At 38.3% G+C, this 23,538-nt stretch overlaps 1 protein-coding gene across 11 annotated transcripts in view; it reads left to right on the top strand.

Moving 5' to 3' along the window:
- Window positions 1-18,298, top strand: part of ARHGEF3 (Rho guanine nucleotide exchange factor 3) — a 110,449-nt gene extending 92,151 nt beyond the window's left edge. For 9 of the 11 annotated variants that reach the window (XM_069027691.1, XM_069027684.1, XM_069027683.1 and 6 more), the window contains 9 exons: window positions 4,335-4,442; window positions 9,358-9,528; window positions 11,265-11,327; window positions 11,607-11,703; window positions 11,807-11,883; window positions 13,373-13,630; window positions 13,796-13,966; window positions 14,962-15,148; window positions 16,065-18,298. In XM_069027691.1, coding sequence (XP_068883792.1) covers window positions 4,335-4,442; window positions 9,358-9,528; window positions 11,265-11,327; window positions 11,607-11,703; window positions 11,807-11,883; window positions 13,373-13,630; window positions 13,796-13,966; window positions 14,962-15,148; window positions 16,065-16,405 — 1,473 coding nt within the window. In that variant the 3' untranslated portion in view covers window positions 16,406-18,298. The remainder of the gene's footprint in view (window positions 1-4,334; window positions 4,443-9,357; window positions 9,529-11,264; window positions 11,328-11,606; window positions 11,704-11,806; window positions 11,884-13,372; window positions 13,631-13,795; window positions 13,967-14,961; window positions 15,149-16,064) is intronic. The other 2 variants (XM_069027685.1, XM_069027694.1) reach the window with 2 other exon arrangements.
- The last annotated feature ends 5,240 nt before the right edge of the window (window positions 18,299-23,538 follow it).

Raw genomic sequence — 23,538 nt, 5'->3', positions numbered from 1 at the left:
TTTTGCAAGGCAAAAAGACTTAAATTTTACTGAAAAGGGGGCTGGCAGCTGTTAGTCTTCTGAGTGTGGCTTCCCAGTAATGCTGTAATTGTAGGTGATAGCTGTGTTTTCTGCTGTCCCACAGCAGAAGGGCAATTTTTTGAGAGTTATACATTAAGAGATGGAGCTTTCCTTGCTTACTAAGTAGTCCAAACCATTGTGTTAGAGCTTAATATATAGAAGATACTGGAGATACAATTGGACATATACATAAAGAGTAAATTAGAATGAAGAAGCAATTGGAAGCACTGTGTCCTTCATGCCTGAAGAGGCATGGCATCTTTGTAACTTCTTGTCTGATAGCTTCCCATCTTAAACTGGTGATAATCACTGATTATGCCATTATGATTAATTTTTCTTCCTACTAATTCTCCAGAAAAGTATATTATAAAAATGTACTAAGAAGGATATAGTAGTTTTTTGAAATGTCCACTGTCTGGTTTTCAGAACTATCCATATTTTGGACACGGATTTGCTTATCAGTTTGTTCACAGTTTCAAGTTCTTTCTGAGGCTGCATGTATTCATGGTATTTCCAGCTTAAATTTTTTTCTCTCTGAATTCAAATGTTACCAAAGTCATCTTGAGTTCAAATACATAGCTCCCTCCAAAAGACATCTGCTCTTTGTTCTAGCCTAGTCAGGTATTAATTTGATTTCACTTGACTGTTCAGCCTTTGAAGTTCCTGCACTCATGTTTCCCTCAGCTTTATTTAGCCTTATATCAAATTTAAAGCCCTGTCAGATTAATGTTACTTGTTCACATATACCAGCTCCACATTTTGGAAACTCTGCCAAACTGTAGTCTGGATCTTTTTTTCTAAACCTACTTCCCGTATTGCTTTGGCAAGCCTTCACAACTCTGAAAATACGGCCTAGCATGCGATAATCTCAGACCTCTGAAATAAGTTTTTTAAAATACTAATAATAATGGCTTTAAAAGGTCAGGCAAAACATTGTAACTCCTGAATTTTTTGTGTCATAACTTGGCCCGGTTCCCTATCTGGACAGGTGATAGTTGTTGCAAATGGATCCAGCCTCTAAATCCTATCTCTTGATCCCTCTATTTCAAAGTTCCCTGAGCTGTGAGGTGGGAGGCAGGAGAAGGGGTGTGATGACTTTGGTAGCTCTGAGTCTTCTGAGCACACTCAGAGTGCAGGTCTGGAGTCTGATGTTCATTCTACCAGTGCAGTGTGTCTTCACTGGAGCCTCCTCATGCTGGGCAGACACAGTTCAAATTCATACCCCAGAGGATCTTATGGTTCTGGGACTTCTGGTTAACTGGAAAATTGGAGGGTTTTCAGAGACAAATTAGGGAAATAACATATTGGACTAATGTGCAAGTGCAGATTCTGGTCAGTACCTCCGGGTAAAGCAGAACAGTTCACACTGTCTCCTCTTTCCATTTGTTTTGTTGGCTGTGACGAAGAGAGTCCTTGGTGAGAAAAAAACACCCACCTGTTCAAAGCTTGCTCTTGACTGCGGAATTTTTCCCTATCTAGATCACTGGTCTCAGTAGTTTGTTCAGCTTCTCTGCAGTGCTGGTTTGGAGAGGTGACCCAGCTTGAGAATGAGGATGTTGATGAAAGGGGAGGTAGAGGCAGAATGGATGTAGACAGTACAGCAGAAATCCTGCAATCAAATGTGCAGCAGTTTCAGTATTACTGTCTGACAGTTTTAGAATTGCTCTGGTAGTGCTGTATTTTCATTGCACAGTCAAAGCCTTATTTGTAGAAACTCCATTTTTCTACAGTAGAAAGGGTGACTCAGTGCTGATGGCTTTTGTTGTTAGACTTTTCTGAATAAAACGATTCCTGGAACACTAAGATTTGATGAGTTTTCACTTCCAGCTCAGTATCTTAACCTACCACACCGGTTCTAATGCAAGGTGCAAATCAGTTTGGGAGTATTCAGAAAAGCTTTTCTCATACTTAAGAACTTATGATTAACAAGATTTTCTTTCAGAACTCATTGGTAAAGGTGTAAAGTCTCAGGCTTCTGAAGTCATCTTAAGTAATGCTATTTGACAGAATTCTGTAATAATGCTGATTTCTTTCCATAAAATTGAATTCTAAATTTGAACTGCATGTTTAACTGTTCCAAATTCTGGTCAGAATTTTCCATGTGAAATCAGAACACAATACATTGCATGAGGAATTCAAGGTGGGGTGCTGACTCAGAAGGGCAGGACTGCAGTTACCTGACCTTGCTTTGCCTGCTGGGAGAACAGCTGGCCTCTAGCGGCTCACAGCAAGAGGTTCCAGAAGATATTAATGGTGTTTGATGGTGGCTGAAATTCTGCTTGGTGTTCATCTTTAAAATCAGTTTCTGTATTCAGTGAGGTTTTGCATTACGAACATCAGTAAAAACTACACTGCCTTAGCATTTTTCTCCTTGAATTGGAAGGGAGGAATGGATACCAAAAAGGATACAGCATAAAGAAGGAGCAATAATTTTTATTAATCCTAATCCTCCTCCCTTATCTCCTGGAAAGTCCATACAACGTTCATTTCCAGGCTTTGCTTTTGGGCTGGGGTATTGGTGCCTAAGTGCCCTGTGCTGCTAAGGCAGAGGTGCTGGCACAAGCTGTGCTGCTGGCATGGCATTGCCCACCCGGCTGGGGCTCCGTGTCCTGGCACTGCAGTGCAGCACAATTCCTGACCAGCTGCCTCTGCCACGGGCTGTGATCTGGGCCCCAGCACTCGGAATAATCAGGAACCAGAAACAGCTCATGGCTGTGCCACCAGTTAGAGAAGAATTGCACTATAATTGCCAACATTTTCCCTCTTTTTGGGGAGTGGGGGAGGGGGGTGGGATGCTGCTGCTGGAGATGAGTATGCGAGTGGTGCTGCAATGACGTAAAAAATGCTCCTTCTGAAACCTGCCTCAAAGACATGGTTGCTGAAAAGGAAGGGTTATGAATAACAGTGCAGTGATGAAGATGAGGATTTAACTTGCTTTAGACTGCTACGGTTCTTTAATGCCAGGTGTCATGTGTGATGGAATACATTATTTTTGCTAGAGGGTTAAACACTGTGTCGCTCATCTCAGCTGGCTTTTCTGGATTTCCAGGTCTGCCTGCTGAGAAGTAAATTAAATATGTAGCTGCTTCTCACCTTTCCTCTGTTGCTGCACTAATGGAAGAGAATTTTTCTTGCCAGTAATACAGATGGTGATCATCACTGCTGAGATTTTTTTTTTTGTATCAAAAAGGATGACAATTCTGCATTATTTCCAGAAGGATTTGTATTTCTGAAGAAAAGGATAATAGGCATGCTTCATTTTCTTAAAGCTATGTACAGACAATTGGAGGCATAGCAAACTGTGCAAACTTTATAAGCATGGCTGAAAAAGAACGATGAACTGCCTTAGGATGTCCTTGAAATATGGTGTTGGATGGGGTTTTTAACTTCACTTGGAAGGTTTGGCTCTTTTTCTGTTGCCTTTTGCATGTGCTGTTCGAGATCCATTAAATGTCAGATGGAGGTTAGGAAGCCAAGGGTAACTGTTCTATTTTTATGTATTTATAATCACTTTTTTCTGTGTTACAATTTCTGTTAATTTTTAAAAAATATATATATCTGCAGGACAATTGGCATATTATTTTGTTTATACATTAATTTGAGTGCTGTTGTGCTGTTAAAATATATATGAAAAGGAAAACATTTAATTGAGTGCTTTATGGTAGATTTTTGTTTAATTTTCCTTTATATTTTATGCAAAAAATAATATATGAAAGCATGCTATTAATGCCTTTCTGTATATGTGAGTATTTTCATAAGAACATGCATTCAAAGACAATAAGAGTTAGAGATTTCTGTCTAAATTAAATTATATATTCTGGGAGAAAATACATTTAACTGAATAAAGTCACATGGTGACAGTGCTAGATGCAAAGGCACAAACAGAATTGTTTATATTTGAAAGTATTCCTTTCAGTGAGAAGATTATTATAATATGCAATATGAAAATTTCTCTGCTAAGAATGAGTTAAAATAATCAAATGATACTGTCTTTCTTTACCTCCCTTCCCCCGTTCCTAGCCATGCCAACTTCTCCAACATTACATTTTCCAGCTGTTTCCAGGACCTGTAGGTACCAGCCAAGAGCAATTTGTCACTGTCAGCGTTTGAAAGTGCTTTTGTTTATATCTGCCCTTATTACAGACCAGGTTTGCAAACATGCTTGCTGCAAATGCTTTCTTAGGAAAATCAGCAGAACTGTTGGCAGTCTTTATCTGGTTATGTTCACACTCCCCTGATTTTTTTTCCTTTCCTTCCTCCTCCCTGTGCTGCAGGAGCCCAGTAACAAACGGGTCAAGCCTCTCTCCCGAGTCACATCCCTGGCCAGCCTCATCCCTCCTGTGCGAGCCACTCCGCTGAAGCGCTTCAGCCAGACCCTGCAGGTAACCAATTCCTGCTGCTCCCACACAGCTGCAGTTCCCCCCACGCTTCCTGGGAGCAGGGATGCACATGGACACTCCCCACTGTAATGTGCCAAACAGGGTTAGGCACCTTGTGGCCACAAGGTCACTCAGCTTAAAACTCACAACTCTCACCTTGAAAAAACCACTTCTCTGTCCAGATAATTAATGTTTTTCACTTACCAGTAGGAGAACTATTGTACCTGTAGCATATAAAAATTGTTTACTAAAGGATTACATTTTCTTCTTAAATTTGATGAAGAGAATATTCCATAATGCTTTCAATTAATGTTGGTTGGTTTCTTTGAAAATGTTATTTTTGGTATAGTTGGTCAGGTAGGACTGCCTAAATTTCCTCCTGTAGAGTGAACTTTGACCTTACCTAAACAAAAGAGTTAGTGAACAACTGGAAATTTCCAAGTCATTTTCCAAAGCTGCTGATAATAAAGGGCAAACAATTTTTAAATGCAGTTTCTATGTTACAGATTAGGTGTGTAATATTGAACATACTTAGAGGCTAATGAAACTTTTGTTTATAAAGCATTTGTGCCTTCAGACCTAGAGATGGCAAAATATTGGGGTGCTCAACTCCTGATTGCAGTCACAGCTGGGAGCTGCAGCACTGCGCTGGGTCTGGCCTAGAAAGCCACTGTTTCCTCTTTAAAACAGTTTATATAAGAAGGCATGTAAAAGATCTAAAGAAAATTATTGAGTAAGCTTAATTTCTTTGAGAGGAACTTTAAAGGTAACTTGAATGTGTTAGAAATGTTCCTTAATCAAAACTTCCTAAATTAGAGCTTTACTGAAGTTACCTGTTAAGGGGGAAAGAAATAAAACTTTAGAGTCTTATGAGAAACAAGAACCCCATTTTTCTGTAGTGGTAATTACCTAGAAAATGGATATTACAGGGTTTTCTGACATTTCTCACATTTCTGTCTTTGGTTCCTGTGATGTTGGAAGTGCAGATTTCTGCACAAGGTTGGAGGATCAGCCAAATGTCTGCACCCCCCAGCCTGGCTCGGTGCAGGTGTGGTTTGTGTGACGCGAGCAGAGCTCCCTGTATCCCCTGGGCTGTATGAATCTCCTGCAGAATCTGTCTCCAGGAGAAATTGGCCAGACTCTGGAAGGGGCACATCAGTTCCAGTTGTGAGGAGTGTGGAAAGGGATTTAGTTTTTGGCTAAACTGCTGCTGAGTGAGGTGCTTCCCTTTCCTAAGCCTTAGGCAGCTGTTGGCCTCATTTAGGTACCTGTGCTATTGTTCTGCAGCAAAGGCCTCTGGGACTGCACAATGCAGTATCCAGAACAATACTGTATTTAATAAAGTTGTTTCAGACTAACCAAAACAACTATCCTTTCATGTATGCAGTAGCAGCTTCCCGAGATGAGAGCTATATTAATGTGTTTCAGGGTAAATTTTGTCAAAAATAGGAGGGAAAATAATGGCTTTGTTGCAAGTCCTACTGTTGCAAGCATTTCTGTTTTGCTCTGTTCATACTGACCATAAGAATATATTTCAATTAGCAGATTAAATAGTGATGTTATTTATACCATCCCTTCTAACTATGTGCTTGAAGGAGCTGTGATGAGAAATCAGCTTCTGTGTTGTCCAAATCCTGCTGGTGATGTCCCTCAAAACTCCTTCATACCTGGCTGTAAATTGTCTTCTTATCTGATTTTCTCAATAGCTGTAGAGCAGGGACAAAAAAGACTGACCTTGTGCTCAGGTGTTCTACTTGGAATTATTTAGAAACATTCTGGGAAGTATGTATAGCTATTTCACTTTATTTTGTTTTGACGTCAATGTCACTGTGTCTTGAGAACAGTGTAGATTTCCTTTCATCATGTGATCTCCTGTAAAAAAGAAAAAAAAGTTGATTTTTCTTAGTGGGTGAACTTTTATGTAGCTTCATTGTTATTTCAGTCAAAACCCATGTTTCTCCTTGAATTGCTGCTGGATGTTCTGTGGCTGTAAAATGCAGAAAACTGCTGTCATCACCACAACATGCAGAACAAACAACTTCTTCCCCTGGAAGAAAAGAAACAAAGTCAACAGAACATCCATCTAAAAAGACCACTCCAACAGCATTTCAAACAAACCTTCTTAGATATTCTTCTAAATGGAAGATAGTGTAAGAGGGAGAGAAAAAAAAAGCTTATTGTGTATAATTTTCCTTACCTCTGTACATGTACCTTCCACTTTACATTAATGGACTTTCAGCATGAGGAGAAACATTTCTGTCTGGGATTTGTATAGGTTTTTTTTAAAATATGTTCTTAGCAACTTTCCATGTTTTGCATATTTTATTGATTATAGAAGTATTTGATTTTTTTGTGTATACTTGACTTTATTCCAATTTTCCACTTATTTTCAATACTTTTTTCATAAGGATTCCAAGTAAAAAATATTTAAAGTCTTTCTGGTTTTCTTTCTGGGCTTTTTTGTTTTGTTTTGTTTTGTTTTGTTATTGACTATTTGTAGTCATTCTGTTTCTGTCATGTAGGGCAGGGTAGACCAGCTGACTAATAAAGTGCTGTTAGCTTCACCTCTGCCAGAGTCTGTCTGTGTAGCTGCAGGATACGTAATGCTAACAGGTATTTCATACCTAATGCAGATATTCTTATTTTTTAATCCACCTGGGAAGCAAGTTTACTTCACAGCTGTATTTTCAGTCTCCATCAAGCCTAACTAATGATTATGATGATCTGCCTGGTCTTATTTACAGCTGTGCTGTTTGGCTTAAAGCAGAAAATAGGATCAGAAAAAGAACTCCAGCTGATGCTGAAGAAAGAAATTGAAGTCTGGCTGGCTTCCTCTGCAACTTCAGTTTTCATCAGTGTGTCTTGAATTTAAGTAGGGAGTCCAAGTTACTTTTATCTCTCTTAGGACACCAGAAATTTCTAAAAATCCTCAAGAAAAAAATTGTTTTTAACATCAGTTCTGAATGCCAGGACTTTGATCAGTAGTGGCCTTTGCCCAGTACATGGAGGTGTTTGCTTTACTGCAGCTCTAATTAAGGGTTGTTAATTTCATTAATTAACATCAGTAACACATAGACCTTTCAAGTAACAGTCTTGTAACAGCCAGGGAAATCTGTTGCCACCAGAGAAATACGGTAAACAAAATGAAGGGTTGTGAATGGATTTTCCCCCAGCTCCTTAAAATTTTGGAATTACATGAAAATTCTAATCATCCCACAGGGCCATATTTTTTAAACAGTGTGTTGGATATGTTTTTTAAGGAAGCCAGAAACTAAGAAAATATTTTTAAAAGACTGGAAATGGAGAAGTGCTATTTTGACATTCCTGCAATTCCGTTGTGGGATTCTATCATGATGGATTATTTTTTTTTTCCTTCTTGACAAGTACAAAGCAAAGAGAGATACCATCAGACTATCTTCAAACTTGTTTTTAACATTTTTTGATAGAACTTCAGTTTAGGGCTCTATTCCACTAATAAATAACCTCAGTCCTGTGCCCCTTATTAAGTGAGGTACACTTCGTATGGTTAATGAAAGGCTGATATATAACAGAAATCAATTAAATATATACTTATTGTCTCTAGGTAGCAAGGATGCTAAGCAAACAAGCAAGCAAGATTTTGGGGAGTTTGGTTTCATTTTGAGTCTTTTAGCCTCTTTGTGCCCCTTCTGCCCAATGAGGACAGTTTAGGGCTGTGGAGAATTGTACAGAGTGTTCTCCTGCAGCAGGGAGGAACATTCTGTCAGTGCATGTGAAAGATTACTTTTCCCAAAACACGGCCTAATTTGACTTTGCTCCATGATTCCTCATTATAATAAATGTAAATTAAGCATGTTATTTCACATGTGTTTCTTTATCTTCTTTACTCTTGAAGGAAGACTAGCACCTGACTTGCAAAGTTTTGGGGGGGTAGGGGGGTGTTTATTGTTAAGGTCTTTGTCAATTCCAAGTAGGACTCAAAACAGCTTCTGTTAAAAGACAAGTTTATATTTTTATCATATCTTCTGATATGGTAAAAACATAGTATTTATAGGCACTGTTTGCGTTTCATGGGCTCTTACCTTCAGAGAAGAATTTCAAATATTGTCCTTTGTATATGCTGCTTTCAACCTGGAAATTGAGAGAATTTATTTTGTTTTAAATATTCTTACCCAAGGCAATTGAAAGATGATTGTGTTATGTAAGGGAGGTTTTAAATAACAATAAAAATGTCGAGTATTTCAGCTATGTGAAGTAGTTAAATAATTTCAGAGGTATGACCTCAAAAAGAAGCCTCTAATTTTAATGAAGCAAAAAAGAAACCTTTTCAAAATAGAATAGTAAGAGCATAAAGTATGCATCCTTAGCCTGAAATCCTTCTAAGAGTTTACAGGCAATTAGAACTCTCAAGTCTGTCCTAAAATTGAAATTGGCTTTATTGAAATTTAGGACCAGACCACATAGTAGGTACAGAGATGCTGGAACACATTGGTAGAGTGTCTAATATTTGCATTAATTCTAAATTTTTGATGAGACAGTTGTGGAATGTATGAGTAATTCCTGTCAGTCTACTGAATTGAAGCTCTGTATTTGACCAGTTCTGTTAGTTCAGTGTGCTGCACCATTCTGCATTATCCCTGTAGTTCACTCTTGGTGCTTGTTGTATGGGAATGCATTGCAGAAGTTTTGTACATGTTGAGGACAGGACATGGACAGAGTTCACTGCAGGAAGGGAGGTCCTGCCCTTTCATGAAGTTGTATTAAAATAATTTCTCTTACGTTCCCAGTACTAAATGGTGCTATGAAGTTCAAAGTAAAAACAAATCAGAGAACATTTATTTGTTGTACTGAACTATGTATAGTAGTTCCTTAGAAAAGGAGAAAATGGAGAGTGTTAACATGAAACTGTTGTAACATAAACCTGATTCTCTCTTCCCAGCGGTCCATCAGCTTCCGCAGCGAGAGTCGCCCCGACCTGTTCAGCCCACGGCCATGGTCCCGAAATGTGCCCCCTGCTAACACAAAGAGGAGAGACAGCAAACTGTGGAGTGAGACCTTTGATGTCTGTGTCAATCACATGCTTACATCCCAGGAAATCAAGCGGCAAGAGGTATAGATATATACACACATATATATCTATTTTAACTGTAAATTTCATGTTCAAAGGTCGCCTTTAAAGTGTGGACTTGGGAATGCTTTTGGGCATTGGGGTAGCACTTGAAGATGTCCTGCAATTCAAACGTGTCACCACCTCTACTAGAAGCAGAATTCCATCCCTAGTCTTTATGACTCAAGCTGTATTAGGTGAATGTATTCTTTGTAAAAACCAGCTCATTGTATTTCCTTAACAAAGCCGAAGTTACTGAGATACATTGTCCTGGGATTGGCTGCATGTTCTGTCTGACACTTTCTGGAGTCATGGTTGATATGTTAGTGTTTCATTTTGTTGTTGTGGTAATTAGAGGTGAGCATGCTATGCCAGGAACAGGCGTTCATCAGCTGATACATACACACAAAAATGCACCATCATTTCCCTTTTGGAAAAGACTGTCTTTGAGGAAGTTTCCAGTGCTAGAAAGATGACACACTGATCAAAAGATGTGTCTTCCAAAGCAAAAAAGAAGCATGCCAGTGCTTTTGGTGTGTCATACAAGATAAAGTCTAGATAGTTCATATTATAGTCAACACAGAGCCCCTTCAGAATCAAGATATTTTTATTTTCTAAAGAAATTTCTAGCAGTATCAACAAAGCTTGTAACTCTCCCTGAGAATACTTCAGGGACTGAGTCATAAATCAAACAACAGTAGTGACAAGCATTTCTTGTGCAAATTTTAACATTGTACAAGAATTCATAGGAAATGAATTTGTAATTGAAAACTTCAAAGGCAGCTTATTGAAAAATAAACTGTAGAAACTGTGCACAGTGCATAGCAGTCACTGCTGTGTGGGGGCAGGAGCCAGGATCCTTGGTACAACCCAAATAAGTGAGCTGAATCCCAGGAGGTTTTGCAGGAGGGTTCTGCTATGTGCTTGTTCCCATTCTGTGTGCTTTTCTGGGACAGCTGACCCACTGCCTGTGATTTGCACTGTGGCAAATCTGGCAGGAATGTGTGTTCCTGAGCCCCAGGAATCTGCTCCAGCTGGGGATGGGCTTCCATGATTTATACTGGTTGAAAGCCTTGACTGTAAAGCAAGGAATTCTAGCCCGAAATGTCCTTAACTCTTAGTGTACTCCAGTATAAGGAGGAAATCATGCAGTAAGTTAGTAACAATAGGGGTTTGATTTTTAATCTGCCAGCTTTAAAGTCTCAGATGTGCTTCAAGAGGAGTAACTAACATCAGCCAGTGGTTAACTAGAACTCAGCTTTTGTAACAAAAAAAATGAACTGGTACCAAAATAAAAGTGCTCAGTACCAAAGAAAGGCTTTAAGTAAGATCTGTCTTCTACTTGGTAGAACCCCCTGTAACTTTTGCCACTGCATGTGTTAAAATGGAGCACAACAAACTCCTATGCAGGCAGTTGTGTAAGTGGTTAAGAGACAGTCAAGTCAAAACTCCACAATGAAGGTAGATTCCTCCATCTGGGAACACATCCCTTTAGAAAAAAAAATAATTCTTTGGCTATTTGAGATAAGCATTTAATGAACATTCTGGTATAACTATTTTAGAAAACACTGCACTTGATTCTGTAGTTATGGAATAAAGCCTTACTTTATTTCTGTAGATTTATCAGAGAAATGCTGTTACATGGTGTTAAGACAGCTGTTCACAATATAACATCAACCCAGCAAGTGGAGCATAGATTAAATAAAGATATTTTCTAATATTTGTGTCTGTTTTTACAGGCTATCTTTGAACTTTCCCAGGGAGAAGAAGACTTGATAGAAGATCTGAAGTTGGCAAAAAAGGTATGTTTAAAAAACAAAAGCAAAAACCAAACCACAACAAAAAGTACTAATTGGTTCATAACACATTTAAAACAATCTTTGTTTTTTATAGTTGCTAAGACAGTAGAAGAGGAAAAAATGCAAAGCATATTTTAATCTTCCCATTCTTTCTGAAACACTTAAATGTGCTGCTGGGTTTTTTTTTATATGAAATTGATAGTTTAATATATGGCTATGAAACTTACTTACAGGGAGCAATTTTGCACCCAACAAACCACAAATGTTTGTTTTTCTTTTCAGGCTTATCATGACCCAATGCTTAAGCTTTCCATAATGACAGAGCAAGAGTTGAACCAAATTTTTGGAACATTGGACTCTCTAATTCCTCTACATGAAGGTAAAACTCAAACAGTCTTTGTCTGCATAATTACTGCACATAGATTTAAGTCATCAGGTTTATTAAAGTGAGGTTTCTGTTATTTTTTTCTAATCACAATCAGATCTCCTTAGGCGACTTCAAGAAGTCAGGAAACCTGATGGATCAACAGAACATGTTGGCCACATCCTCGTGGGTTGGGTAAGGCAGAGTTTATAACCAATTTTGGGACTTTAGTTTGGAGCTGTAGCATGACAATATTTCCTTTCTGTATCTAGTGTAACTTGTCAAAAAGATATTCCCAAAAATACTTCTAAAAGGTAAGGCAACTATTTAGAGACCTAACAGAATATTTCCTCTTTTCAGGGATTTTCCATGAAAAGGTTTAGACTAGGATATTGTTTTAAAAGCTTTTGCTATTCAAGAGTTGAGCACTATTTAATATAACTTAAATAAAAATCAAGAGTCAGACTAGAGTTTTTCTTATGTAGGTCCTTTAAGAATCTCCCCGTTTGTGTTCTGGTTTCCTTGAAAATTCATATTGTAATAAGGGCACTCCCCAGTTAGTTTTGGATGACATTCTGTTCCAATCCAAGGTAACAGGTAGGTGTTAGTGTTTTTAAAGATATTGCTTTCTAGAACTTTGTTAAAATAAGGCAGACAGGGATACAAGAGAGATGCTGCTGCCTCACAAAAGATAAAGTTGATATGTTCACGTTCACCAGCATCCAAAAGCATAAACACTGAAAATAGCTTTTGTTAGTTTTGTTGATAAAATTCTTCACTGTAATAAAGAAGAGCTATTTTTGGTTTTAGATATGTGAGAAGTATGCTTTTAAGTAAATGTAAATAATGAAATTTAGCAGGGAAAAAAGGGCTTGAAATCTTTAAGGAATTAAATAATGATATTTAGCAGCTCTATGTGAAAGTGTGGCCTATGGTCAACAAGGGAAGCATGCTCACTACTGTATAATATCTATAATGCAAATAGTTAATGATAATGATTTGTAAATGTCAAAATAATCTCAGTTTTCTTTGCCTAAAGTAATTTAAAATATTTTCTGATGTGTGTTGAACATCAGTGAACTTCTCTTGGTTCAAATATATTCAGTTCTAACTTCCTTTTTTGAAAGATTTTCCATATAATTGTGTGTTAATACAGCAGGTTTTGTAAATGGATATATTGCTCTAATCAGCAGACAAGCTATTTTTTTTTTCAGATTTATAAGGCACAGTTTTGTCATCTTAGTTTGGTCAAGGTTCCTCTGGGCAATATAGAAGTTTGGTTGTAGAAATTTGCTGATCTGAAAAAGGCCAGGTTTGGGAGTGCTCATTCCTAGGCCTTTATTTCCGTTCATAATTAAAGCCAGGCTTCTGTGTTCGACTGTTGTCTGCACTAAATAATGCTCAGTCTTAAGCAATTTGTATTTTTAATGCTTTGCAATAGTATTGGAGATCTGGAGGATCTGAGTGATGAGCAAGTGCTTCTAAATCACTCAAATGTTGAACAAGGTGGTCTGAGGACCCTTGTAAAGGTTATATTTGTTGGAAAGATTACATCAATAAACTGCGGATAAATCTCCAGCTAAAAGAGTCTCAGCATGAATTCTGACATCCTGAATCACCTGAACCTTTCAGTGCAGGAAATCGTGCTTTACTTCAGCTACACAATTATTTATTCTTTCCTCAGCTTCCATGCCTGAACTCCTATGACAGCTACTGCAGCAATCAAGTAGCAGCCAAAGCTTTACTGGATCACAAGAAACAAGATCACAGAGTGCAGGATTTCCTGCAGCGCTGCCTGGAGTCTCCCTTTAGCCGCAAACTGGACCTTTGGAATTTCCTGGACATCCCCAGAAGCCGTTTGGTTAAATACCCACTGCTGCTCAGAGAAATTTTAAGACACACACCAAATGATCATCCAGATCAACAGCACCTGGAAGAAGCTGTGAGTTACTGTTGGGTTTGGGGTTTTTTAGCAGATTATAGCAGTTTTACCTTATTAGTGAATTAAGGGACACTACATAAAATATGAAAATGCAAATACTTATATAAACAGCTGAATATTGGACTGTGTAATTAAAATGCATGTGTTTTCATTGTGTTTCTGCAGATAAATATAATTCAGGGCATTGTGGCTGAAATCAACATAAAGACTGGTGAATCTGAATGCCAGTATTACAAAGAGAGACTTATTTATCTTGAAGAAGGCCAAAGGGATTCATTGATTGATAATTCACGTGCTGTGTGTTGTCATGGGGAACTGAAGAACAACAGGGGAGTGGTAAGGAGTAAATATTTTGTCATAAATAACTTTTAAAGGTACCCTCATTTTGCATGACAGCTAAAAGAGCTGTGAGCACACATAGAGAAACATCACTCTAATATGTAGGAAGTTGATAAATATTAATCATTATCTATAACACTCATCTTTTTTGTTGTAGTTAAGTATCTGTATTGGGAGATAATAAGATTATATGTATCTCTGTCTTTTATGGGGCCTAGCAATATCCTGGATAAATTGTAAATCTGATCAATTTCAATACTTGCTGGAAAAAACCCTCAAATTTCTGGTCTCAGAGATGTGATATTAATGTCTATAAAGAACACGCAAAATGCACCAACAAATTTTAAATTTGTCAAAGGCTGTGGTTATTAAAAATGCTTTATTTGATTCTTTGTTGAGATCAAAGTTAATTTATTGACCAGAGAAATTTGGTACTTTGAATTCCAGTCTCTGGGACACTGCACTATTGATAAGTTTCACAATTTGAGCTTTCAGTTAAAAAGAAAACAAAAAGAAAAGAAAAAAAAATATGATATTAGTAGAAGAGAGCATTGTCTTTCCCAGATTCCCCCCCCCCCAGTGTTTAATAGAACTTTTGAATGGGCAAACAATTAAAAAAGATCTTTTTTTGATTACTGACACTAGTGTAAATATCATACTTATGACACTTATGGAAGTAAATAAAACTTAAGGAAAATTTATTTTAAAAAGCAACAAAGCAAGCAGTGCATTTTTTCAGCTCTGGAACTGCTTCTATGTAGCATGTTCATGTATACAGTGGAAGGGGGTCCTGTTTTACCACACAGCTGAGAGGGAAAGACGAAACAGGTGCTGCTTCCTGGTTCACCTGATGAAGATCAGGCAGTTCAATACCAAATTAAGAGGAAGAAACTGGTGCTTTTCATCTTTCTGGTGAACTTTATTTGTTCTGTTTGGTTTAATGATGTTTCAAGAAAGGAATAATGCTGTATTTTCTATTAATCTTTTAACAGAAACTGCATGTCTTCCTCTTTGAAGAGGTGCTGGTGATCACTCGGGCCGTGACCCACAATGACCAGCTCTGCTATCAGCTGTACCGGCAGCCAATCCCCGTCAGGGAGCTGGTGCTGGAGGACCTGCAGGACGGAGAGGTGCGCCTGGGCGGATCCATACGTGGAGCATTCAGCAACAATGAGAGAAGTATGAATACAACTTTTTGTATTTGCTTATGTAGGGTCATCATAACCTTAAGATGACTGCCAATGTGGCATCAGAATGTTTTCTCTAAAATTAGCTCCATCCAACATCTTGATTTTTGTTCCAGACTGGTTTATTATGTTCTAAGTTGTTTCTTTTCAATTCTTTCTCAAAGCTCACTATATTGGTAATAGAATTTCTCCACACACCTGCTCCTGTACTACTGAATTGAGAAGGGGATAATGTACAAACTGTAGTGGCAAAACTGCAAAGTTATAAGCAAGTGTATTTTGAAATCTTGAGCTTCAGCTGTTTTGCCTTTCCTTGTACTGGAGATGCTGATTGCTATTCCATAATTCTTTTGAGATGGCAGATACTGTAGAACTCAGGGTCAAGACTGCAGCTATTCATGTTAATATCCTTCCTGTTAATATTATGAAGATGCTTCTTCTATTACAAGGGGCCTTTAAATCTCATCTGGTCAAAACTTCAAGGGGTTTTTGTGTGTATCCACTGCATTAGTGAAGTGAATGGAAGAGAGGAGTCTTTGGCTGGCACAAGGACACTGTATTCAGTGAAGGTTCTGGAAATCTGCTTTGCAGAGAAGTAGGAGAAGAAGCATTAAAATGTGGGAGAAGCCTTCATCTTGCTGATTCACTTTAAGTTTTATGGATAGCTCATGCGTGGCAGAACCGACATTATTTAATCCAGCAATATGAAGTTACTAGAAGTGCTTGTGGTGTTCTGTGGTCTTCTCCCAGAAACAAGGAGATACCCAGACTCTTCTCTTTGGCCTGACATGGTCTTGTCTGATCTTAACGCAAAGATTGTGCTTATTCTGTTACTTAAATATACTCTTCGATTATAAAATCCATTCAGCCAAAGCATTCAGAGGTTTGATATGTTTTGTTTCTTTCAGTCAAAAACTTCTTTAGAGTCAGCTTCAAAAATGGATCCCAAAGCCAGACTCACTCTCTCCAAGCCAATGACTCCTTCAACAAGCAGCAGTGGCTTAACTGCATCCGCCAGGCCAAGGAGAAGGCTGCGTGTGCAGGCAAGGCTGGCGGGCTGGAGGCACATTTCCTTGTGTCCCCCAATGGACGCAGAGTGCCCCAGGGAGAGGCTGCCCTGGAGCAGATGGAGCAGTCGGACTGTGAGTCAGACTGTAGCATGGACACCAGCGAGCTCAGCGCCGACTGCGAGCGCATGGAGCAGACGAACTCTTGTGAGAGCGAAAAGCAAATAGAAACCAATGTTTGACAAGGACTTACAGTTCGTGGAAGAAAATCTGTCTCTTACCTGTACAGTATTTGCATTCCATACATGGAACCATTCGGAGAAGCACTTTTAGAATACTTTTTGTGAAAATGTCAATGCAGTTCTTGTATTTGTACCTGTGAGTGTTGTACTGTAACTGCCCACTGTATAAGCTGGAATCTCTTGCAACTCATGTCCTGTGATTATATTCCATAAACACCCAAGGTGGATGAAAGAGGTACTTGACCAGTTATTCTCAATGTCCTGCTGTCGACAGAATCTCTAAACTACTGTTTATATATGCATTACATAAATAACCTTTTCCTAATTTTTAAGTATTTGCCCTTTAAAGGGGCAGCTGAAGATGTGGACTTAATATGGAATTTCAGGATGGGTATCAAGATAATAAGTTTTCTTAAAGGCATGGAAAGAAAAAATAGTTTCTTGGAACAAAAAAAGAAAACAGTCTTGCAATAACCTATCCAAACTCCTGTGGTATTAAATCAACAAGAATTATAAACAGTGGGCCATGGAACCAGGGACTCTTAAGGAATTTATTTTTCAAAATGAAGCACTGTCCTAAGATCCAGGAACCAAACTTTTTAAAATCTGGGTATTTCAAATCATCAGCATAGTAAGATGGGTTATTTGTCAAAGCATGTAATGCTAAAAATAATCAACTGAAAAAACCACAACCAAACCTCTGCAGCCAGCACTGAATTAAATGAAATGCTGAGAATACTGGATATTTGTAAATAAGCTGGTAGTTTGCTTTCAGTGCCATATATATACATTATCCCAAACAGAGTAAGAATGGAAAGGAGCTTTTGCTTGTGAATAGGCCCTCTTCAGCATTTTGCACTCCACTGACCTCCACTGTTGGTTTTAAGCACCACTAATGTTAAAACATTTAATTTTCTGTAAATGTCTGTTTACAATTACACGTAGTTGGTTTTTAAAACTAAGTGATGATTTGATATAAATGGTGCTCTACAAATACCCCATGGGATTATGTAGAGAGTTCAAACAAAAAGGGAATTGTTTTTCCTTTAGGATGTATTACATCCTTTTTACTTTCCTCAAGTTTTGTTTTAAAAGTTTTTGTTACATTTAATTTTGTACTGTAATTGGAAATGTTACTGTGTTTTCTGGTGGCTGATTTAACATACTCATTATGATGAGAAGCAAATGAGTCACTTAAATGCAGTCTAAAACACATAGTTGAACATCCTGTTAATTTTCAGGAATCCCTGGGTAATATTTTATTCCTTACTATAAGAAATAATGCCAGTGCTGTATGGCAAGCTATGAAAATGATATATTACAAATTTTAAATGATTCTTGGTATTACACAAAATAACCTGTGCAGAGTACTTGTAACAACAAAAGTAGAAAAACTGCTAAGTTATTGCCAAAAATATTTTTCTTGTGTTCTACAAGTTTACAGAAAATTTACTAAGTATCTTACATATATATATATGCTGATGTGCATTACAGAAATCAGTGTGACAAGATGATAAACAATATAAAACAAGGTATTTTTATTTTTTAAAAAAATGGCATTTTTACCCTATAGAACATATTTCTGTATTTATAGTTTTTAAAAAAAATCAATTTTCTTTTCTGTTTCAGGCTTTGTAATTTATTTCAACTGCTTCATTTTTTAGAGCTGAATGAGTATACCAGTGAAGATGAGAGAAAGGAAAAATCTGCAAAAGAAAAGGCACAGGGAAGTTGTTCAGCAAAAATGTTGAAAAAGAGCAAAAAGCATGTAAAATGTTCAGATAGAGAAGAAAGAATGAATGTGTGTATTGACTTTTTTTTTATTTTAAATAATGGCCTTAAACTTTTCTGGAAGCATTTAAAATAAATTACATTAAACCATTTTGATTTTTATTTGGTTTGGTTGGTTGTGCAAGAAGGCTACAAAAAGATTTCAGTGGTACACGCAGTGAGGCTTTAACGTGAGTGACCAGAGCTTGTATTTTGTTTCTCATAAAGTGGTACATATTTGGATCTAATTTGCTAAATGCACAGTAGTAACAGAAACAAGTTACTGCACTCAGTTCACCATATTCCCCAAAGTTTTGTATGACATAATTAATTTAGTAAGTAGGTGGAACAAAAAATGTAACATCCTGTCATCAGTTTCTCCCTCATGATTCCTTGTGGATCACAATTGAGGTGATTAATTTTGGGGTATGCAGGAGCCACCAACCAGCCAGGAAATCTCAGATTTACATTTGTTTACTATAATTTAGCCACTTACTGTTCAGCGTTCTGGAGTGCAAGTGTTTTGGTTGTGCTTTGTAGTCGACATGCACTTAGCTACTGACTGATCTAATAAATCCTAATGATGTTGGGTTTTTCCTCTTCAAATCATCCTAAGAATTAAGCTTTCTAGTTTAGGAATGCTGATATCGTGCTGGATTTGGTAAGCTTTAGTTCTAGCACTTTTAAAGTGTCACTGCTTTTGAAAGGATGACTTTTGATTGTGGCAGGAGGGTGGTGGTGGTGGTGGAGGGGTGGGATGGGCTTGGACAATAAAATGTACCCAAAAGGATGGGTAAAATGTAAAGTTATGAGTGTAAAGTAAAGAGGAAGAGTAATATACATAAATATGTTCAAGTGATTATCACAGTCAGTAATCCTGGTGTCCAGAGGGGAGTCTGAGAGGTTGCAGCAATGAAGAGGCAAGAGGGAGTGAAAAGCCTGAGGTGCTTCCAGGTTGACCACTGCGGAGATGGCAAATGAGGAGAGGGATGCAGACACTCATCTAAGGCTGAGGTGTGAGCACTCTGGATGTCACACTCTGGGAGAAGGGTGTGCAATGAGGTGTCCTGCTCTCAAGAGCAGGAGATCTGAGGTGGCAGATCTGTCCCTTCGTGGCAAATCTTAGCAACCTGTTTGCTCTTCTGCTCCTGATGGGGACAGTCAGTGTAGCTGTACCTTATGGAAGACCTGACAGACCAGAAGCAATACAGGTAAAAGCAGAGATTGTCTTGACTGAGAAAGAAAGGTAAGCAAAGAGAATGGCCTTGGGACTCTGAACTGCATGGGTCCTCTGAGACTACAACACAAAATTGAACTGTCTGTGATCTTTGTTTCCCTAGATTTGCTCTGCAGTTCTGAAAAGAACAAAGCCAGGATGGCGACTGGGAACAGAAGGTCTGTAAGGAGACACCAGGAACAGTAAGTTTGAGATCTGTGAAGCTCAGTACCAAGAATCAGTAGCCAGAATCTGGGTAAGGATAGGGCCAAAATTGCAGGGCAGAAAAAGTAATTATCCTATTTAGCATGACCCACCTGAACCAGGGCTTCTGCCTTAAGAATGCTTCTGTGACAGTGGGAACCAGGTTGCTTGGAGTTTCACAGAATTTCTAGAATTTGAAAGCTGTATCAGAACTTTCAGATAGCAGTTTAATGGATTGCACTTTTTGATAAAAATGATGTTTTATGGTGCCTGGCACTTAACAGATAATTCTTGATTCCCAGCATCTAACAGAGTCTGAAACCAACTTCCACATACACGGAAGAATATTTGTTCCCTTTTAAAAGGGGTTTCAGATGCATAATGGACACCTCTTCCATATTTCATGTTTATTCATGAATACTGATTTTAAAATACTGTGATGTTGTTCTCCAGGTTGATGCTGCCATCTCTTGGAAATAATGGTGTAGTTTCACAGCTGATTTGATGACATTGAATTTTAAATATTTTTAAGATATTAAATGTATTAATTATAAAATGAAAGTATTTTAAAAATACAAGTAGATATTTTCAATCTTTTACCTGAGGATCACATATTTGTTAGGAAAAAGTACTAGGTGAATTTCTGCTACTAGTTCCTGGTTTTACAGAGCCAGGTCAAGACTACTGCCCCATTTTGTCTCACTTTTTAATATCATAGGCATATTTTCTCCATGGCTGGTAAATGATACTAAAGCTCTTTCCAAGTGTGAAAATTAGGTTTTGTTTCTGAGTTTTCCAGAGATTCTTCTCTTTGCATGGTCTAGGAAGAAAGATTAATGAGACAGTTCTCCTATCTTTGATCTCCTGGCACCTGAAATTTAGCACAAAATTAGCTCTTAAGCTTTTGAAAAAATTAGATATGTTTTGCATCATTAGAGTAATAATGAAAAGTAAAATAGTAATTTATGGTTATTTAAATTTAATCGTAACAATATAGTCATTGATTAATTTCAAATTTCTAATTTAATTTTCAAAATTTCTAAATTTGCTTTCATAAAAGAATACTGAAGTAATGTCTGGATGAAGCACCCAAGTTTGCTCCTTGAGCATATAACCCTCCCTTGTGTCTTATTTTGTGGCTCTTAATCTGATCTAAATCTGTATTATTAATGTGTTAAAATCATCTGAGTTCAGAATGAAAGGGATCTGCAGCTGCTTTGTACTGGGGTGGGAAACCACTTTGTGCAAGCCTGAGAGTCATGGTTGAATGCCTGGCAAGTACAAAAACCACAGAAAGCAGAAACTGGAGAGAGAGAATAAGGTGACAGATTTTATAACCTATTTTTACTTCAGGGTATTCAAGTAACTCTTCCTATGGTGGTTTTTCACTGAACATTTGTTTTGTGAACTGGGATTCTTGGTACCTGTTTAATATCTGTTGGGATTTAAGATGCACAGTGTGGTGCAGTGATCTGGAATTGTTGGAGCGTTTCTCAATTAATACCTAGTAATTTTTGTGATGATCTCTCCCAGACTTAGGTTAATTGATACATAAAAATAATCCTGTACAACTGCAAAGATGTATCTTGTTAAAGCAAGTGATAAATGAAGAAAACTTTGTGTGTTGCTTGGTAAATAAGCAGGACTTCAGACTTTGTTTGGTCCAAACACCAATCGACTGAACTTGTTGTGTACTGAAGACATCCACAGCCTGAAATCATCCACAGCTGATTTTAACAGCTCTGCAAATTCAAAACTGATAAAGCAGTTTGACATGTTTGGAGATGTATAATGGATCAACACAGCCTTAAGTAGGACCAGATTGTTGGTATTTCCATTTTTTCTTATATATGGAAATTCTATTTAAACAAGGTAAAGCACAACAAAATTATTTCAATAATATATCAACACATCTGTAATACTCTCTTTACCAGCACTGAATCCTCACTAATGGCAGGACATCACATTCTCAGGAGATAGTGTTAATTTATCCATAGGATGAACACTGCATTTGTGGGGTTTATTACCTCTATATAATAGAACACCATGTTTCTGCAGTTAGATAAATATTGGGTGTTATGTTTTTGTAATTTATGTAAATTATAGTTACAGATGCTAATTGAGGTAAAGAAATTCAGCCTAATTAAATTTAATAAAGAAATAGATTTTATTCTGCGGCCGAAAGATCGGTCACACAGAAAGCCACGATCGGAAAAAGGTCAGGCCCGAGCCCGGGATCGGTGCTGGGTGAACACAGACCTGACCTCTGTCGTGTCAGATCCCCAAGTTCACGAGAGCTGCTTCGGCTGGTTCCTTCTTATACAGTTCTTGGGCGGAGTCCGAATTAATTCTGTTCTTCTCGCAGTTTAGCACATTCACGATGTTTTCTTGTCCCGAAGTTGGACTGCACAAAGCATTTTCTGGGTCTGATGAATTGTCTGTCTTGGATGATGAATGGTCCATCTCTCTGATTCCTGGAACAGTTATTCTTAGTTCCTCGAATGGGATACTCCTTTAACGTCTCAGAGATGTTAATCAGTTTCATCATTGTCCAGATCATCGCCCAGGTGTGGTGTTAATAGCTCCAGATAAGGTCTACCTCCACCCGGAGACAGACTTTTTCTATCTGATTCGTTCCTGGCCGTATTGTCTTCTCTGCTGCTGCCAAGGCTTGTGAAATTTTCTCTGTCCCCGGCCTGGGGTTTGGGCTTAGGCGTTTTTATTTGTACAATTAATATATACATTTATGTACACAAGCACGAATTACCAATTTCATTTATAATACTAATTACCCTGTTTAAATTTGCTGGGTCCCCAAACACTCCTAAGAACTAGTAATAATTATTAGCTTATCTTTTAACACCCTGGAGACTACCACTAGGCCATTTGGGGGTTATTTATATTTTCTGATTTACAGCTAATCTAAAAAGAGATTAATAAAATAAAAGGGCCAAATTAAAATATCTGTTCCTTGCACACCGTGCAAGCAAGAAATCTTCCTATTTTTAAGGTCAGTGACTGCTTCCGAGATGACATATAATAGCTACAAGTAGGGGGATTGAAGGTAATTGGTGTAAATAGCTAATGAATATATGTATTTGTTCAACAACTACAGCACTAGTATACTTTTAACAAAGAAAACAAATGATGGGCTTTTAATGTTTTGCTAGTTACTTGTAAAACTAAAATCTGGTATTTGCATTTCCTAGGCGCTGCAAGAATAAATGGTTATTTTCAGCAGGCACTGTTCACTCCGGTGCATTTCTGGGACAGGTCTTTGTTTTGGCTTTCGCATTTTCACATCCTTCTTGCACCAGAAGTTGTGAGCCTTACAGGGACAATAAATATTAACCTTCTGGCCTCCCATATAGGTTATTTAGTGCTGTTCTAACTCATTATGAGACTGTGAAAGAATCCTGCCGAAGTAAATACACGGTTGGGTTTGTTTTTTTTGGTTTTTTTTTTTTCTTTTTGGCTTCCCTTCATAACCATGATAATGTATTTTTATTCTTCAAAGATGAAGTGTTGTCATTTTGTCCAAAGTCTTAGAAAAAACCCTGGAATCTGAGAGGAACAAGTACGCGCTGGCACTCAGTGCAGTGAACTTGTACTTTGCGTTGGGAGTTCGCGCAGAGAGCTGTGCCAGCCCTGGAGCCGGAGCGTTCCTGGGCCCGAAATGCCAGGGCAGGTTCCAGCCGAAGGCAGGCAGGGTTCATTGCGGGGGGAGCCCGTTCCCGTGCGTCCTGCCCCAGCTGCGGGGCAGGCGCCTTGTGCCGGCTGCGGCCTTCCCGGGAGCGCGGCGTCCCCTCAGGGCAGCGCCCCGGCCCCGCTGCCCCCGCGCTACCCCTCGCGGTGCCGGTTGGGGGAAGCGGCACATTGCGAGCGGGCCCCGAGCGGTGCCGGTTGGGGGAAGCGGCACATTGCGAGCGGGCCCCGAGCGGGG

Source organism: Aphelocoma coerulescens, chromosome 12 (genome assembly GCF_041296385.1).
Source record: "Aphelocoma coerulescens isolate FSJ_1873_10779 chromosome 12, UR_Acoe_1.0, whole genome shotgun sequence".
Lineage (NCBI taxonomy): Eukaryota > Metazoa > Chordata > Aves > Passeriformes > Corvidae > Aphelocoma > Aphelocoma coerulescens.
The sequence above is the reverse complement of the archived record's forward strand: the minus strand, read 5'-3'. Positions and strand labels throughout refer to the sequence as shown.